General features: G+C 60.5%; 1 protein-coding gene and 1 long non-coding RNA gene across 2 annotated transcripts; both read left to right on the top strand.

The window, feature by feature from the left end:
* Window positions 1-1,362: 1,362 nt before the first annotated feature.
* On the top strand, window positions 1,363-2,308 carry LOC146397930 (uncharacterized). The gene is made up of 3 exons (XR_014825273.1): window positions 1,363-1,495; window positions 1,737-1,856; window positions 2,171-2,308. It is a non-coding gene; the product is annotated as an uncharacterized LOC146397930 (long non-coding RNA).
* Window positions 2,309-8,081: 5,773 nt separating this feature from the next.
* SUMO3 (small ubiquitin like modifier 3) lies at window positions 8,082-17,063 on the top strand. Its single transcript, XM_003359010.3, has 4 exons — window positions 8,082-8,216; window positions 11,211-11,339; window positions 14,270-14,341; window positions 15,833-17,063. The coding sequence occupies exons 1-4, from the start codon at window positions 8,196-8,198 to the stop codon at window positions 15,923-15,925; spliced, it is 315 nt and encodes a 104-aa protein (XP_003359058.1). The 5' UTR covers window positions 8,082-8,195; the 3' UTR covers window positions 15,926-17,063.
* The last annotated feature ends 1,161 nt before the right edge of the window (window positions 17,064-18,224 follow it).

Raw genomic sequence — 18,224 nt, 5'->3', positions numbered from 1 at the left:
GTCCATGCATGTCTGCGTCCTGATCGCCCCGTCTCCCAGGGACCCCGTCAGATGGGGTCAGGACCCACCCACGACCCAGTTTATCTTAATGGCCTCTGTCAGGTCCTTTCCAGACCCTGCACGCTGGGAGGTGCTGAGGTCAGGGCTTCCGCTTGTGACGCTGGGGGACACCGTCCAGCTCTCACACGCGGGGAGCCCTACGTCTTCAAGCCTGGGGGTGCGCTGACCTGCAGAGCCCCGGGTCTGCACCTCAGCAGTGGAGGTGGGCTGGGGGAGGGCCCCTCAGGTGGCCTTGCCTGCGGCCGGGGACAGGGAGGGGACTCGGTCAGGCGCTGTGTGTGCCTGTCCCCAGCAGGCCTGCCGTGAGCTAGACGCGGGGTGAGCCCCACTCTGGCCGGTGCGCCTCCGGAGCAGGAGCGCAGTAACCCTGGAGAGCCAGGGCTTCCCTCTGCTCCTGGGCTCGGCGACCCTTGAGGATGGTCCCAGTCCCCTGAGGAAGGCTCGAGAGCACTTCCGACCTGCGGCCCAACCGCGGGGAAGCCCTGGAAGCGGCCCGGGAGGAGCCCGGCATCCCGGTTACGGTGACGGGTTGGGTGTCGCCCGAAAGACCCAGACTCTCCGGGTCTGCCAGCTTGGTGGCCCTGCGCTGCCGCCTCCCGGGCCCGGCTGTCGGCTCTCCTTCCACGTCACTCACTGTCACGTGCTCCTGGTCTGGCTCTAGCTTTAAGCGCTGACACCTGGGACCCACGCCAGCCGGACCCTGGTGTCCACAGAGGTCAGGAGGTCATGGCAGCTCCCTGCTGTGCAGAGGCCACCGCGGGCACTTCTCCACGTTTCTCCATGTTCGGTGCAGGGAGGGGCCTAACTGGGCCAGAGGGGAGGAGGGCAGGCTGCACGCTCACCAACAAACGCCTCGTTCGCGGAGGCCAGGCTGTTCCTGGACAGCAGCGGTTCCCCCTCCCCGGGCTGCATGCAGCCGTCACCCCGCCAGCCCCAGCTCCAGACACGCACGCTCATCCAGTGCGGGGGGCAGGATGCTTTCCAACCCGCTCTCCAAGTGATTCTGGCAACCCCAGAGAGGGTGTGTGGCCCCAATTTTAGGGGACTGGCGGCGTGGCGGCTGGATGGGCACGCAGAACAGCAGCCCTACCTGCCTGAGACCGGCAACCCAGCCTGCGTTTCTCCAAGAGCCCTGACAACAACGGGTCTGCAGTTTCCCATCGGGGCAGCGCCACCGTCCACCCTTGGGACACATCGGAGTCTCCGGGAAGCTTGTGGGAACCAGATGCCAAGGGCGTGGGTGACTCTACGTCCGAGGACCCTGGGGAAGCCTGAGGTTCTGTTAGGCAGCCTAGCGACACCCGCCGAGTCCTGGGCTGCTCTCCCGGCTGCACCCTCAGCCCGGTCCAGCTTGTCCGTCATCCATCTGGTCTGACAGGCGTGACGTCTGGTTCCAGGACATTCCCCAGCCCCGCTCGCACAGACATGTGGACAGGTGAGCCTTGCTTGGGGCCCGGGCCATGGGCGGGGGCGGCCTCTGCCTTGTCCCGCTGTTCGGAGGCTGTGGCCTCTGCGAGGTGCTGAGATCCGGTGCTGTCATGAAGGCTCCCCGACACTTTCTGGAATGCGGGGGCCCCTTTCCTGCTCCTGTGGCCACAGGGGTGGGTTTTCCCTTGAGGTTTCGGGTGCCCACTCTGCTGCCACAGGGCGGCTCTGCCATCAGGCTTTCTTTTCAGGAGAGGCCTGTGGGCATGAAAACCCCAGCCAAACCGAGGAACCTGAGCTGGGCTCACTGCCCGCTCTGCACCGCCCGCCCTGCGGCCAGCGTCTCCCTTGGAGCTCCGGCCCCTGCCCTGGTTTGTGTTCCAGCTGGGCCACCCTCGGGTCAGAGCTGGGCGGCGACGAGGACGAACCCCAGCTCCGCTAGGCCGGCCTGCCCTCAGCCAGCGCTCAGGGCCTCCGGCAGCTGCTCGTTTGGCCTCCTCCACCAGAGGTCTCTCCGCCCTGGAGGGGTACCTGCTGGGTCTAGAAATCTGGGTTTAGAGTCTCTGAAGGCGTCACGTCCTCGTCCACACTGTCTTCAGTGGGCCTCGCTTCTGCGCCGGGTGGGCTGTAAGTCTGATCCTGTTCCTCTGCTTGTAACGTGTCTTCTCCCTCCATCTGCCTTCAGGATGCTGTCTTTATCTGGTTTTCATCACTGGGGATACCCTCTGTCCTGGACGCCTTTTCTGTACTTACTGCATATATGATTACATATATGTATTTAAAGCCTTCGGGGAGTTCCCGTCGTGGCGCAGTGGTTAACAACTCCGACTAGGAACCATGAGGTTGCGGGTTCGATCCCTGGCCTTGCTCAGTGGGTTGAGGACCCAGCGTTGCCATGAGCTGTGGTGTGGATCGCAGACGCGGCTCGGATCCCGCGTTGCTGTGGCTGTGGTGCAGGCCGGTGGCTACAGCTCCAATTAGACCCCTAGCCTGGGAACCTCCATATCCTGCAGAAGCGGCCCAAGAAAATGGCGAAAAGACAAAACAACAACAACAATAATAATAAAGACTTCGGAATTTGGATCTGCGCCGTGGTCGCTTCATATTCAGAAAGTGCGTAGCTGTCATTTTTTCAAATACGTCTTCTGCCCTCTCTCCTCCCTCTGTACCCCGATGACACGCGTCGGACCATCTGACCTTAGTCCAGGGCTTTTGTTTGCCCTGTTCCGTTGGGGGAACTGTCCTCTCTTTTCGGCTTGGGCAAGTCCCACGGTCTCATCTGGGAGCTCGCGGGGGATGCTGGGCCTGTCCCAGAGGCATCGGGAGCCCGTGGACGGCCCAGTCCTCCCCCGTCACCTGCGACAGCCTCCCGCACTTCCGAGGGCCGCTTCCTCAGTCTGTCTCCGTGCTGAGTTCCCGCCCTTTCCACCTGCAGCCTTAACACAAAGCCTGTCTGACAGTCCCAGCGTCCGAGCCACATCCACATCTACTTGTGTTGCTTGTCATGTCTTTTTGTTTGTTTTTTGCTTTTTAGGGTGGCTCCCACAGCACATGGAGGGTCCCAGGCTAGGGGTCAAATCAGACCTGGAGCTGCCGGCCTACACCAGATCCTTAACCCACAACCCACTGAGCGGGGCCAGAGATGGAACCCGCATCTTCATGGATACGAGTTGGATTTGTTTCCACTGGGCTGCAGCGGGAACTCCCAGCCTGTCCTGTCTCGATGGTGTTTTCTTTTCCTTTTTGCTTTCTAGGGCAGCACCCGCGGCATGTGGAGGGTCCCAGGCCAGGGGTCGAATCAGAGCTGCAGCTGCCGGCCTGCACCACAGCTCACGGCAACGCCGGATCCTCAACCCACTGAGCGGGGCCAGGGATGGAACCCGCAACCGCATGGTTCCCAGTCGGATTTGTTAACCACTGCGGCACGAAGGGAACTCTGTTTTTGTTTTTTCCATTGTAGCTGGTTTCCCACTGTACGGCAGAGTGACCCCTTCACACACACACATTCCTTTTTCTCACAGTGGCCTGCCCCATCACGTGACTAGAGAGAGTCCCCAGTGCTGCACAGCAGGATTTCATGGCTTATCCTCTCCAGAGGCCATAGTCTGCATCTGTGGACCCCAAATAGTGGGACGGCCCGGGAATCGGAGGGCGGGTTTCTGATGTGCCTGCTTAGTTCGTGTCCTTGTGACACGTTTCGGAAAGATGCACCTTGTGCCACACACGGTTCAGCCATGAGGACTGACGACAACACCCCACCCTCAGGGCGGGTGGAGGCATCCATCCCTCACCCAGGGGGGCTTTCTGGCGAGAGCAGGACAGGTGCCCCCAAGCCGGTCTGAAAAGGCTTGAGAGCCAGGAAAGGAGAGGAGTTGGGGGTGTCTCTTGTGTTGGGTGGGACCGTGGGGAGTGTGGCCAGGGGCGGGCATGGTCTGAACCTCTTGTTTTATGGCTTCGTCGGATTGGCCGAGTTTTGTTGCTGCCTTGTTCTCCTTGCAGTGGTTTGAAAGTTATTTCTCATCGGGGGGGGGGGCATCCTCCCCCTCCGCTCCTCGTGTCTTCTGACCCGCCTTCCGCTGGGTCTAACCTGTTACTGAGCCCAGGCACTGAAGCCGTCATTTCAGGGACCACAGTTTTGCTTTCAACCCAGCTGATCCTTTTTTAGAGCGTCCACTTTCCTGCTGAAAATTTCCGCCTCATCGTCTGTTTGCTCCAACGTAGTAGAGTTTTTCTTTTTCTTAGTTATTTTAAAACTTATAATGCCAAGAGCCTGTTCGCCTATGGATTTATTGCCAGTACATACACATTTTCCCCTTGGTTTTGGACATTTGCTCTCTGGCTTTCTTTGGAAACAGACTTTCTCGCCCGGACGGTGTGTACGAAGGTGTTTGGTTGACGGGAGGCCCTGGGCGAGGCCATTTTCCTGCAGGGGTTTCCTTTGGCCGCAAGGCCGGCAGTGGGAAGGCGAGCAGATGAGCCTGCTGCAGTTTGGGAGTGAGTGCAGCTTTGCTGCGTTTTGCTCTTTTGTGGCCGCCCTGCGGCATATGGAGTTCCCAGGCCAGGGATCAGATCTGAGCCGTTGTTGCGACCTAAGCTGCAGCTTCGGCAACATCGGATCCTTAAGCCACTGTGCTGGGCCGGGGATCAAACCTGCCTCTCAGGGCTCCCAAGACACGGCCGGCCCTGTTACGCCACAGCGGGAGCTCCACAAATGCAATTCTGGATGCCGGTTTCAGTCTCCGTGGACTCACCTACCTGGGCCTCAGCCTCACTCCTCTGCTGTAGGCCCAGAGCTCCAGCCGAAGCTCCGGGGCATCATCAGAGCCCCCAGCCAGTTTACCTTGCCCGGCCATGCCCAGGGACTATCTCCTCCATCCCCTCAGACCCAGAGGCTCTGCTCAGGGTCTCAGCCCCTCGCCCGCTGTATACCTAAGGGACGGCACTGCCCCTCCACGCACACGCAGAGGAAAGGCCCCGCGAGGACACGGGGAGTTGGTGGCCGCCTTCGAGCCGAGGAGAGAGGCCCCAGGAGAAACCCACCTGCCCGCCTTGATCTTGGCCTTCTAGCCTCCACTACTGTGAGGGAATAAATATTTGCTCAAGCTGCCCGGGCTGTGGTATTTTGTTACAGCCACTGAGCTGATGACACACCATACTAGTCACTAAACCCCTGAAAGAAAAACCACTTCCCTTCCTTCTGGGATCTCTGCCCTCAGAGAGAGTCTCTTCTGTTTTGGTAGCCATTTGGTGTCTTCAAGCAGAGCTTCAACATACTTCATACAGATTTTCTGATCGTTCAAAACCATAGGCTTTTTTTTTTTTTGGCTGCGCTCACGGCATACAAAGGTTCTCGGGCCAGGGAGCCCACGCCACAGCAGAGACCCAAGCCACAGCAGTGACAACACTGGATCCTTAACCTGAGAGCCACCAGGGAACTTCAAAACTGCAATAGTTTTATAATTCACTTTTAAAAAATGTATCAGCAGGAGTTCCCGTTATGGCATAGCGGGTTAAGGAACTGGTATAGCCTCTGTGAGTGTGTGGGTTCCATCCCCGGCCTTGCTCAGTGGGTTCAGGATCCGGCATAGGTCGCAGAGGCGGCTCGGATCTGGTGTGGCTGTGGCTGTGGCATGGGCCCCAGATGCAGCTCTGATTCAACCCCTGAGCTGGGTACTTCCATGTGTCGCGGGTGGGGCCATAAAAAGAAAAAAAAATGACTCAACATATGCGCATCTCTTCCTGTCACCAAGGACTCTTTTTTTACACATTTCTTTTACTGGGGACGCAGGCTTTCGTCCTACGAATGAACCACAGTTCGAATCCTTACTGGAACACCTTTAGATACTGCATTTCATCAATTCTAAGCCATAGGTTTTTCACCCTTCAGCAAGTCTGAAACCAGGACGTCTTCCGTCCAAAACCTGTCTTGGTTTAACGCGTCTGTGCTAAATAAACCAATTTCATGCTTTACAGCTGATGGTGTCTCAGAGCCGACGACGAACGATGGGTCCAAACGCCGCCTACGCGAAGCTACCCCACAGCCCGTCAGCCGGGGGCAGTTCTGGGCCCCACTGTCCATCTCTGTTCTGGAAGGGGCCAGTTCCCGGAGACCCCCCTCTCCAGGAAGCAGAGCTTGAGCCAGTCGTTGTACCCGAGGGCCCCCTGGTAGAGGCGACACCGTCCGGACTCCAGGACCCTCAGTCCTGGCTGAGATGGAGGTTGGCTCTGCTCGGACCTTTCGATGGAGAGACTTCGTCAGCCTGCTACGTGGCAGCTCCGTTTCTTGGAAGCGCCTTCCCTTCTCCTAAACGGGGCCTCTAGCCAAGGATGTGATTTTTTTTTTTTTTTTCATTTTTGAGGGCCCCACCGGCAGCAGATGGAAGTTCCCAGGTTAGGGGTTGAATCAGAGCTATAGCGGCCGGCCTACCCCGCGGCCACAGCAACACCAGATCCAAGCCATGTCTGCGACCTACACCATAGCTCACAGCAACACCGGCTCCTTAACCCACTGAGTGGGGTCAGGGATTGAACCCTCATCCTCATGGATGCTAGTTGGGTTTGTTTCAATGGGAACACCCAAGGAAGTGTGTTTTGAAGGGTCCAAAGTGGTTTGTGAAATTAAGGCCCATCAATACCTGGCCCTGTGGCCTTTCGACAGCGTCAGGAAGCAAGCAGAACCCCGTCAGCAGGGCCTTCAGATGGAAGCCATCTAGTGACCTGGGTTCAAATCCAGACCCTGCCACCTCCTAGTGCGTGACCCTGTGCAACCTTCATTCCCTGACCGGAAGAACAGGGGGCTAAGGTCCCTGCTGCAGAGTGTTGTGAGCCTTGATGCGTGCTTGGGACCACAGCCGGCACACCCGAGGGGTCAGTCCACGTCGGCCACTGCTGGTCCCTTTCCTCTGAGGCATGGGGTGGAGACGGGGAGGGCAGGAAGAGCCAGGGCCTCAGAATCCTGGAGGGCTTCCTGACCAGGGCCCATTCTTCACCACATTTCCCGAGGTTGCCTGAGTGCCCGTTTCAGCCTGTCCTGCTGGGGTTGAGCCCTGGGTTTGTCCCGAGGCAGCAGAGCACACTGGTCAGACACACGGACCACTGCCTGTGCTCACATCCCAGCGGCATTGCTCACCCACGCTAGGACGTCAGGTAACTCAGTTTCCTCACCTGTAAAATGGGCTGATGTAAAGGTCAGGTGCACAGCTTCCAGGTAGGGTAGCAAAGCGGTCCCCACCTGCCCCAGGTGCTCGGCTTCCACTGGCCAAGCTCAGAAGGGGGCTGGACAGGGGGAGAAGAACAAGCAGCCTAGCCCATCACAGAGAGAGGCTTCTGCCTCCCCGTCTCCCTCCCAGAAATGCCATTTATGCCTCCGTCCCCTGGGATCGCAGAGTGGAGGTGGCCGGACCTTGGAGCCTGAGTGGGTTTGCTAAAGGAAGTCATGCCCTGACTCCTTGGTGGACGGAGTGGCCGGGTGGGTCAGCCTCCACCCCTTCCTTCACTCCACTTCGAGGTCCGACACTTGGCTCCGGGCGAAGGCAAGCTGCACCTTCCCCAGTAGTGGGGGCGCCTCCCAAGACACTGTTCTCACTCACGTCCCCTGGAGTGGCTCGCCTGGCTGGCTTTATTTTCCTTTTTTTCCTCTGAGAAACACCGTAACCAGAAAAGAAAAGCAGTGGGTGCACTTAGGCTTGACTGGTGCTGCTGCAGTAGGGGGACCAGTTATGGGGACCAGAGCAGGGGCCGTTCTCAGGCTCCATGATAAAGCGCAAGGCCTCCTGGCCCGGTTCTCTGAGCACCTCGGGGTTCCAGTTTGCCCCCATCGCTGCCCCGTGTGCCCCCTGGGTCCCACCGTCCCCACCCTAGCTGCCCTGCACGCCTCCCGGGTCCCAGCGCGCCCCCCACCCCTCGGGCGGACCCGAGCCCCCGCTGCCTTGGGAACCCCCAACCCCGACGCCGGATTTCGCGGGGCCCCGCCCGGTGACGCATTTCCAACCGCCAGGAACCTCGGCCGGCAGGCCAGGCGCGCGTCCGACGCCCCGGGGTCGCGCCTCGTGCACGCGCGCCCACCACGTGACCCGCGCCGGCCAACCGGCGCGCAGGGATTTGGGGGCAAAGCGCGGCCCCGAGAGCAGTTGCGGCGGGAGAGCGGCGGGCCGAGAGCGTGAGTCGCCCGCCCGGCGCTGCTGCTGCCCCGCCGCCCGCCGCGCGCAGCCATGTCCGAGGAGAAGCCCAAGGTAAGGGCCGTAGGGCGCGGGCCCGTGCTCTGCCTCCAGCCCACGCCGCCGTCGCCGCCGTCCCCACCCCCGCCTGCGCCCCGTGCTGCACCGCCCTCCGACCCGCCGCCGGCCTCTGGGGCCCGGGGTCCGCGGCGCCACCCGGCTTCCCCGGCCCCCTCCCCCGCGCCGCCGGGCTCCGCTCGGCTCCCCTCCCCCGCCCGGCCGCGCGCCCCGCCGCGCGCCCCCTCCCTCCGCCCAGGCCCCTCCCTCCGCCCAGGCCCCTCCCTCCGCCCAGGCCCCTCCCTCCGCCCAGGCCCCTCCCTCCGCCCAGGCCCCTCCCCACGGGGCCCGCCCCGTCCCGAGCCCCGCCCCTCCCAGGCCTCCCCCCCCAAGACACGAGCTCCACCCCCACGGCCCCGCCCCGCCCCCGAAGAGCCCCGCCCCGTTGTCTCGGCGAGTGGCACCCCTATCCTGGACCATCCTGGACCCTCCTGGACCTGACCCTCCTGGCTGGGACCCGCCTGGGTCTCCCCTCGTCCCCCTTTGGGACCGCCCCTCCCCAGAACCTCTTTCCTCTTCGGACTCTCCCCGCTGCGCCCCTCATGCCAGGACCGAAGGTCCTGGCCTGCCTGGGCCCTACTGCCCCTCGGAGGGCCTCCTCCTCAGCTCTCACTGCGGAGAGCCCGAGGGGGCGCAGGCTGGGGACAGGGGCTCTGAGAGGCCTGACCTGTCTGGAGGCACGGTCGCCCCCCTGGGCGTGCGCCCACCTCCCCCGTCGTTTACTGTGTGCCCCCTGCCGCCCTTCCCCCAGGCTGTCAGGTCTGCGCCCTTGAGTCTGCTGCGCTGGCCCTTAGCCCTCCCCCTCCTATTAAAGACGGGCTTCTGGACCCTTGGGGTCAGTGTTTTCCAAGTAGCAGATCTGCTGCGAGTTGAACGATGGCGTGCAGGCTTTCTCTGCTGCCAGCCCCGCTGGAGGTTCCCCCCCTGCAGCTGAGGCTGGAGCCCAGGAGGCAGAGCTGGGGTTGGGGTCCAGGGCACGGAACCCCTGGTCACCAAACCCCTGGTCAGAGACCCCCTGGTTGAGCCCCAGGTCGGGAGCCCACTGTGGGGCCTGTGAGAAGAGGTGCCCTCAGGAGCTTCCTCTCTCCGGGTGCAGTTGGAGCTTTGTTTTTTATTCTATTTTATTACTTCTTTTTCTTTTATTTTGGCTGCCCCATGGCACATGCAGTTCCTGTGCCATGGGTTGAATCCCAGCAGAGCTGTGTCCTATGCTACGGCTATGGTAACATTGAACCTTTACCCACTGTGCCTGGTATCGAACTCATGTCCCTGCCCCTGCAGAGACCCGTCAGTCCCTTTGCGCCACAGCAGGAACTCCTGCCTTTGCTTTTTCCTTGCGGCCAGTTACATTTCTCACTCAGCCTTTGCTAGCGCTCGCGCCCTGGATCCTTTGTTTATTGGAGGCTGAACACAAGCGCCCCTTCTTCATGCTTTCTGGGGGCCTCTTTCTGCAGTTTAAATGCGATGAAATACACATAGATCTCATTCCTTCGGTGTGTTTAAACTTAGCTCTCCCACGTGGTCCAGCCCACAGCCCAATTCAGTTGAATAAACTTGTTTTCACTGCTTTCCAGACAAGGCCTCGTGCCCCACCCCTGCCCACCACAGCCTCGCTGCCTGCCGAGCTCTCCTCTGGGCCTGGGGGTGGTAGGAGGCCCGCTCCAGCCCATCTTGGTGAAAAGAAAACCTTGGGATCCGTTGGGAGGCCAGTTCTGCCTCCCTGGAGAGCACAGGCAGAGGCCTGCTGGTCGGAACTGTGGGTCTTGTCCACCCCCTTTCTTTGCAGTAGTTCACTGGCTTATTGGGAATTCACCAGGGCCGGGCACAGGCCATGTGGTCTCGGTGCCTTCCTCTGCCTGGCCTTCAGCCCCTGCCCTGTCTCTGTCTGCTTTGTGCTCTGGCCCCTGCGTCTCATTGAACACACCAGTACCTTCTCATTAAAAAAGCAATGCATCCTATGTCCACATGCAAAGAGAATAAAGTTGGAGGCATTCCCCTTGTGGTTCAGTGCTAAGGAACCCTGCTAGTACCCATAGGTTTCGGGTTCGATCCCTGGCCTCGCTCGGTGGATTAAGGATGTAGCATTGCTGTGAGCTGTGGTGTAGGCCACAGACGCAGCTTGGATCCTGCCTTGCCATGGCTGTCCTGTTAGGCCGGCAGCTACACCTCCGATTGGACCCCTAGCCCGGGAACCTCCATATGTTGCACATGTGGCCGTAAAAAAAAAAAAGACTGAAGTTGGATTTTTCTTGTCACTATATGCAAAAATTAACTCAAGGTGGACCAAGGACCTAAAACAGTACAACTCTCGGGAGAAAACAGAGGAAAGCTCCATGACATGGGACCTGGCAGTGGCTTCTTGGATGTGACACCAGTGGCACAGGCAGCATGAAGAAAAACAGACAAACTAGACTTCGTGAAAATTGTAAAAATTTTGTACATCAAAAAACACAATGGGAGTTCCCATTGTGGCTCAGTGGTATGAACCCGACTCGTATCCATGAGGACGTGGGTTCGATGCCCGGCCTTGCTCAGTGGTTTAAGGATCTGGCGTTGCTGTGGCTGTGGTGGAGGCCGGCAGCTACAACTCCGATTTGACCCCTCGCCTGGGAACCTCCAAATGCCATGGGTGCGACCCTAAAAAGGCAAAATAAGTCAATGAATGATTTTTTTTAAGTGATCTCAGGGCAAAGATGGACTTGCCCTCTGTGGGTTCCGGGGTCCGTTAGGCGGGTGTTCTCCCTCGAATCGAGTCTGAAGACATTAGACGTGGGACGTGTTAGAAGTTCTGTGCGGAAATCAAGGCTTCTGGGCAGAGGTGGGATTGCTGGAGCGAGGGGGGAATTGGGTTGGTTCCAATGATGTCGGGGAGACCAGCCGCCGCCGAACGCTGGCCTTTGAGCGGCGGGCAGTGGGGAGGCGGGCGGAGGCCAGATCCGCGTGTCGTTGCAGGAGGGGGTGAAGACGGAGAATGACCACATCAACCTGAAGGTGGCCGGGCAGGACGGCTCCGTGGTCCAGTTCAAGATCAAGAGACACACGCCGCTCAGCAAGCTGATGAAGGCCTACTGCGAGCGCCAGGTGCGGTGGTGCTGGAGCGCCTGCGCGTGCCTGCGTGTGCACGCGTGTGCACTTGTGTGTGCGCGTGTGCACCTGTGTGTGTGCGTGCCTGCGTGCCTGTGTGCATGTGTGCCTGCGTGTGTGCTTGTGTGTGCCTGTGTATGTGCGTGTGCCCCTTTGTGTGTGCGTGCCTGCCTGTGTGCTTGTGCTTGTGTGTGTGCACGCCCCCCCTCCCCGGAGGCCCTCCCTCTTCTGTCCCGTCTCCTGCAGGCTGGCGGTCGCTCCATCTTTAGCAGGTAGGGCACCCGTTGCCCCTGGTCGGGTTGCCTGGCAAGTCTTCCTGGTGCTGCTGGGATCATAGCGGGGGGTTCGCGTCCCCCTTCTCCTCCTCGGCGTCTGTGGAGACCCGGCCTGGCTTGGTTTCCAGACAGTGCTTGATTCTTGCCCTTTCTTTATTGCTCTTCGAGGTCGGGAGCAGAGGCTCTCATGCCCCCCACAGGGACCCGTGAGATGGACCGCTTCCGTGTCCCTCTCGTGTGAGCGGGACTGTGTCCTTGGGCCCCCACGGGAGCCGGTCCTTTCTGGCGGTGGCGTTTCTCCGGATGCTTTGGAAATAGCGGACCTCAGTTCCTGTTCTTGCCTTGGATGCTCTTTGCCTGGGCTTGTGCTTGTCGCTGTTATGAAAAGCACCTGAAACTCCACGCCTTCGTCTTTCTCGCCTCGCTTTTCAGACCTTGCTCTTCAGAGGCCATCACTGCCCAGCTTTTTTCCTGCGTTTTCGGGGTGCGCGTGTCCGTGCCTCTCCTCCTCGTCCTCTTGATTTGGAGGTGGAGTTCTCCTGGGACAGGTGGGCTGAGCCCTGCCACGCCATCCGCGCCCACCCGCAGCCCCTGTGCACAGATTCTGGCCTCGACGCCAGTCCTTTGCTCTGGAATCTCCTGATTCTGTCGTGACTGGGGCGGAGCTGCGCTGCTCCCAGGGCCACACGGCGACCTGTGCTGATTTCTGGCTCCTGCCCGAGCCTGTTTCTCCTGGCCTGGTGGCAGTTGTGTGTGTGCCCCGTGCCCCGTACTGCCCGCCCTGCTGCCTCACCCCCACGCCCTGGGTCTTTGCTGTCCCGTCGTCCCTCCCGGGGCCCCTCCCTTCCTGCCCCACTTTGGAAGGTTCTGGAAGCATCCTTAGTCCTCTCCTGTGTGTTTTCTGGATTGATCTTTCCTCCCTGTTTTGATGGAGCGTATCTTCCTGTATCTTGTTCAGAGAGTGTGTAAGTGCTGCGTGTCTGAAAAGTGAATTGCTTTATAAACCTTCACACTGACTATTTGCAAATTTCTTCCCTTTTTTTTCAGGGCCGTGCCCACAGCATGTGGTAGTTCCCAGGGTCGGGGTTGAATTGGAGCGGTAGCCACCAGCCTACACCACAGCCATGGCAATGCCAGATCTGGCCTACACCACGGCTCACGGCAACGCCAGATCCTTAACCCGCTGAGCGAGGCCAGGGGTCAAACCCGTGTCCTCCTCAATACAGGTCGGGTTCGTTACCGCTGAGCCATGATAGGAACTCCTGAATGTTAGTTTCTAGGTTGAAACTCATTTTCTTCTTGGGGACTTACTGCAGCATTTACTTGATTTTCCACTGCTGGTGTGGAAGGTTCAGTGCTGCTCTGACTCTGCCCCCTGGTGCCTCTCTGCCAGCTTTAGGGGCCTGATTGCGTGATCCGAAATGTCACTGCCGTGGGCTTTGAGGCAGGTGGCCTTTTCATCTCCTTTGCTGGGCGCTTTGTCCAGACACTGTTGGCCTCAGGCAGCAGGCCTTGGCCAGCTCCTGGGGAGCGTGTCCCTCCGTGGCCCGCTCCCCTTCGTTTCGCCCTGCCAGCCTGCAGCACCTGCTCCGTGGGGTGCGTTTGCATCATTTCTCCCCGTCGTGCGTGGGGTTGGGTGGCTGTTGGTTTCCTCTCTGGGAGGTTTTCTGAGTTTTAGGGACAGGCTTGCTCCTGTCATGATTTCTCCTTTTCAGAAGGTCTCATCCTTTCCTGTTTTCCGAGGCTGCTTTTCCCCGGGGGGAGCTTTGTGTTCTCCCCTGCCCCAGGGCTTCAGGTGCGCCTGCGTCTCTGCAGGTGCGTGGGCGCACACGTCCGGATGTGCGCCGACCCCTCTCCCCCTGTGCCCTCCTCGTCTCTTGCCTGCTTTGGTTTCATCCCTCGCGGGGCAGAGTCTTTCTTTAAATGTCGCCCCTCCCTGGCTGAGGGCTCTCATTTCAGAGCGAAGCCCCAGGGGTTCCTGTGTGCTGACCGTGGCTGCCTGGCTCGTGCCTGGCGTCCTGAGGCCACCTCTCCAGAAAGTGGGCCTTCTGCCCCCGGGAGGGCCAGAGCCTGCCCCGCCCCTCGGGGTCGGGCCGCCACCTGCCCTCGGCCTCCCCTCCCCCAGCCCGGCTGGGCTCCAGTGTTCACAGCTCTGGGCTTCCAGCTTCCAGCCCAGAGGTGACGTCCTTTGTCTGCTAGCACATCCCTCCCCCGTGCTCCTTGTCCTTGTCGCTTATGCCTTTCTCCTTTAGGTCACGTCACTAGGGTTCAGGAGGGAGCAGAGAGGTGTGCCTTGACCCCCCCCGGCCACGCCCCCCTGCCCCTCAGGACGTGGCCTCATGGTTCCCTGACCGATTTCTGAGAACTGCCTCAAGGGGAGCGGCGGGTGGTGCCCACCGCGTGGAAGTTCTGCTCCGCTCCCAGCGGGGCGGCAGAGGGCAGGGCACCGGGAGCTGGGCGACGCCGACACGGTGACTCCTGATGTGTCACCGCGGGGCTTCCTGCGAACGCGGCGCACCGGCGAGGCCTTGCGCTCAACTGGGGCATGCGCCCGTGTGTGCGGAAAGCTGGCATTTTGACACAAGTGCTTGGTTTCTTTTCAGTTAATGTGTTGGCAGGAGCTCTTTCAGGACGGTGTCTTCTTCTTTTCAGGGCTTGTCGATGAGACAGATTCGGTTCAGGTTTGACGGACAGCCGATCAATGAAGCAGACACCCCAGCACAGGTATGGGCCGCTGCGCGGGCTCTACTCGCTCGAGGGCTGCGCCACCTGCATTTGAGTGGCCGCCCTCTGAGAGCCGCTAGTTGCTGCTCCGCTGGAATACCTTACATGTCACCAGTGGCTTTAATTATCAGTTTGAGTTTTTGTTTTGAAGGTTAGTTTTTCGAGTGAGAAAGACGTCCTTGGTCAGCATCGTCCTCGGTGTTGGGAGGAGGAGGAGGGCTGGGTGCTCGACGGAGCGGCCGGGGTTGCGGCCGGGCCGGGGTGCCTGTCCTCAGCCACTCCGGGCTCCAGGTGCGCTGGGCAGGTGATCACCACCCACTGGTCGCCTGGATGCCGGGTCTGCAACGTTAGCCAGTGCGCCGCTCGATGCCTGGTGTCCTCCTGTGCCCTTGAGGAGCGCTGGGTGCCGGGGTGGGCGGCTGGACGGCCTTGGGATCCAGAGCCGTGTCAAGTGGGCCTGAGCTGTGGGCATCAGGGGTGGGTGCGAAGGGGCTCTGCTCCTGGTGGGGAGTCTCCGGCCTCGGGATAGGGAGGCCCCAGTGGTGTCTGCGGCAGCCCCCGCCCCCATCCCCAGCCCTGGTACTTGGTTTCTCAGTAGTTTCTGGGGCGCATGGCTGCCCCAGCCCTGGTTCGCCGGTGTGAGTGGCAGACGCTTCCTTTCGTTTGGGGAGCAGACAGAGGTCTCTGCCACGTCTGAGAAAGAGGCAGGCAGGAAACACGTGTCTGCCTGGCCTGGGGTGGGTGGCAGGGGACCCCTTCCTGTGGGTGCAGTTGGCGTGGCTGTCGCTGGCGTGGCCTCTGGTCCCCAGGACTCATGCTCCTGAATGGGGTCTGATTCTGTGTCCCTTTCAGTAAATCTTAGACACTTGTTTATTTATTTACTTTTTAGGCCAGAAATAGGCTTAAGCTAGAACGCCCGTGTTGGGGGGGGGCTCTGTCTAGGTTCCCCGTTCCGCGGGCCCGCAGGTCTCACTGCAGGAGCCGCAGTCCTGATTGCCTCGTGGCCGTCAGAAGTCTGGGACTGAACGGGGGAGCCCGAGCTGCGACTCTTCCTCAGGTGCCCCCGCTTTTGTAGGCGTTTGCCTTTCCTTATCAATTTTGGAAAACTCTCCTCCGTGTGTACAAAATGTCTTGGCAAAGAGCACATCCAAGCCCGACTCAGCCGGCCATCGTTTCTGTGTGAGGCTGTCCGGTGGACGGCTGCGCGTTAAAGAAAGGGACAGACAGGACGCGGGCGAGCCTCGGGAGAGAGGCCGGCGGGCGGCTCGGGGCTCGGCGAGGCCTGTTCATTTTTAGCAAGACTTGGTTTTCCTGCCGGGTCCAGTCCTTCGGCGCGGCCGCTCTTGGCGGAGTTCTGCCGGGCAAGCCTGCTGGGCAGGTGGCTCTTGGGGACCCACAGGGAGCCCCTCCCCGCGGGCCCCCCGGGGCGGCTCGGAGCCTGGGCGCTTTGGCTTCTGTGGGGAGGACACTAACTGCCCGCTGTGCCCGCAGCTGGAGATGGAGGACGAGGACACCATCGACGTGTTCCAGCAGCAGACGGGGGGCTCGAGGCGAGCCGGCCGCCTCTCGGGGTGCCGCCTCTAGAGGGACTGTCCCCGGGTCACCGCGCCTGGTTGCTGTTGAACGGTGAAGCGTGACCACGCCGACCAGGAAGGAGGCTGCAGACACCCGGGGACCTTCAGCCAAGGGCTTTCCTCGGTGACACGCGTCGAGCGCGGCTCCGCTCGGCCCGTCTCGGCGGGTACCTTTGTTCGGGTAAAATGCAGCGCCAGGGCTTTGGGGTTGGCTTTTCCTTTCATTTTTGGTTTTTCTTCCTCTGATACCGTTTCCTTCAAACCCGAGGCCTGACCGTCCACCCTGGGCGCCGGCCCCTTGTCCCAATCATGCAGCGAGCTCCCCGCCCGCCCGGCTGCGCTGCGCCTGGGGCCGTGCTTTGGGGGCACAGCTGGGGTGGGAGACAGACGCCTTTCTTGTGAGCACAGGACTTTTCAATGCTAAATGTTACACAGGGAAGCTTTGACAGAATAGAGTCAAGTTGCAGGGAAAACACTGGAATGTTTCTTAAAAGGTAAGAAGTTTTTCAGGGACGTGGCCCCGGGGGGCCTGGGGCCCAGGCCCTACCACGGCCCACCGCCCACGGCCCAGCGCCGCTGCCCGGGCACAGCTTGGTGCAGAGAAAATTGGCTTTCCCCCTTTTCTGAGTTAGCAGGAAGTCATTCCCACATTTCTCACGGGTCATAGTGCCAGGGCCTCAGATTTCTTCTGGTGTTTTCTTCTGATGAGTAATGATGGTCTGTACATAAAAAGGAAGATGAACATTGCTGGGTTTGCGGTTGGGTTTTTGCGTAAAGGAGCCGCTTCCAAGGGCGGCCGCAGGCGAAGACGCCGCGGGGGCCTGGCAGCTGCGCCCCGCTCGCCCGGTCGGTGTGCAGCGTGCGCTCTGAGCTCAGCAGCTGGGGTGGGCCCCGTCCTGCTGGGACGGTCCTCCTCCCGGCCTTCCGTGCGGACCCGCTGCTGCCCGCTGGCCCGGGCCTCCGCTGCCCGTCTGGTCCCCCGGCCGCCGCCGCCGCCGCCTCTCGCTTGCCCGCCGTCTTGCTGAAGGTGTCTGCGTCCCCTTGGCGTTTTGCTCTTCGGGCGCCAGGGGGATGTCTCCGCCCCTGTTTGTCCATCACTCGTGTCCCTCACCACTGTCGCAGTAAATACAGTTTGGGATTCTGTCGTGGCCGTGTGTCGAATCCTGCATTTGGAGGGTGGGCTCGGTGTCGCATCCACGTTTGCAGCGACCTCCTGGGAGGCCTCGCAGACTGATTTCAGGGCTCGTTCTGGCGACCCCGCTGCCACCCCGTGGACTCCCGGGCGGGTGGTGCCTCCGCCGAGGCCACCCTCTCGCCCTCTCAGGCTCTGCTCCTCCCTCTCCTGGGAGTTGTTGGTGCTGTGAAGACGCAACGTTTCACCGGTTTTGAAATGCAAGTGAGGACACGAGCTTGAGAACGCCCTGCACGGTGACGCCGGTGTCACAGCGCTGGGGAGACGAGCACGCGTTGAAACGTCAAGGGCAGCTGGCAGGAGAGCACTTGATTCGGCTGCAGCCGCAGCAGGAGGATTGAAGCGGGAGGATCTCACAGTCCAGGGACGGAGTCATGTGCCAGGGACCGGGGGAGGGAGGAGGGGAGCAGCCCCTGCACCTGTCGGGGGCACTGGCCCGGGGGCCTGAGATTAAGGGCAGCACGAGTTTCCTGGGGGGCATTAGAATGTGCTGCCTGACTGTCACCGCAGCACCCACGAGGAGAGCTGGGAGTCTCTGAGGTTGTCTTTTATCTTTGAAATGTATGCAAATTGTGCATCTGCAGGAATAGGTCTGTTGATATTAATCTTTTAAAAATATCTTATAAACCTAATTCCCAGAATCTTTGGGTTAAACTGATGCCCGAGAGGGAGGCAGGCCCTATTTGTCCTGTTGTCAGGGTCCTGGGTCCCAGCTGGCACTGTGCCAGTTTGAGCACCAAAAGCCCCACATCCCAGGAACCCTCAGTCCCAGGCACACGGGGCAGTGCCAGCCTAGCTGAGATGCGCTGCGCGGGGGGAGCGTGCGTGAATACTGGCTCTCCCGCAAAACATGCTTGCGTGGAAAGGAGCTGCCAAAAAGCAGAACTTGAGTCCCCAAATCCAGAAAAGCCTCGACTTGTATTCCCAACTTGCTGGCCTCTCAGTGCGCAGAAGCCTTTAGGTGTCACACATCTGCTGCTCAGAACCCTTGGGATACCAGGACCACGTGACCCCAGCTGAGAATGCCAGACTTAGTCAATACAGGGCGTCCAGTACCACCTGAATCTTGGAGGGAGGGAGGGAGGGAGGGAGTGGCGGCCACGAGGAGGAAGACGCG

This window comes from Sus scrofa, chromosome 13, assembly GCF_054392235.1.
Source record: "Sus scrofa isolate SSC_HxYL_T2T_F1_AM1 chromosome 13, Sscrofa_HxYL_maternal_Yorkshire_Landrace_v2.0, whole genome shotgun sequence".
NCBI classification, from domain to species: Eukaryota; Metazoa; Chordata; class Mammalia; order Artiodactyla; family Suidae; genus Sus; species Sus scrofa.
The sequence above is the reverse complement of the archived record's forward strand: the minus strand, read 5'-3'. Positions and strand labels throughout refer to the sequence as shown.

Bases quoted from the DNA above. Each gene is read 5' to 3' on its own strand.
- SUMO3 (XM_003359010.3), top strand. From the start codon at position 8,196: ATGTCCGAGGAGAAGCCCAAG. The intron at 8,217-11,210 runs GTAAGGGCCGTA...GTGTCGTTGCAG, and splicing joins TGTCCGAGGAGAAGCCCAAG to GAGGGGGTGAAGACGGAGAA. The intron at 14,342-15,832 runs GTATGGGCCGCT...CTGTGCCCGCAG, and splicing joins AAGCAGACACCCCAGCACAG to CTGGAGATGGAGGACGAGGA.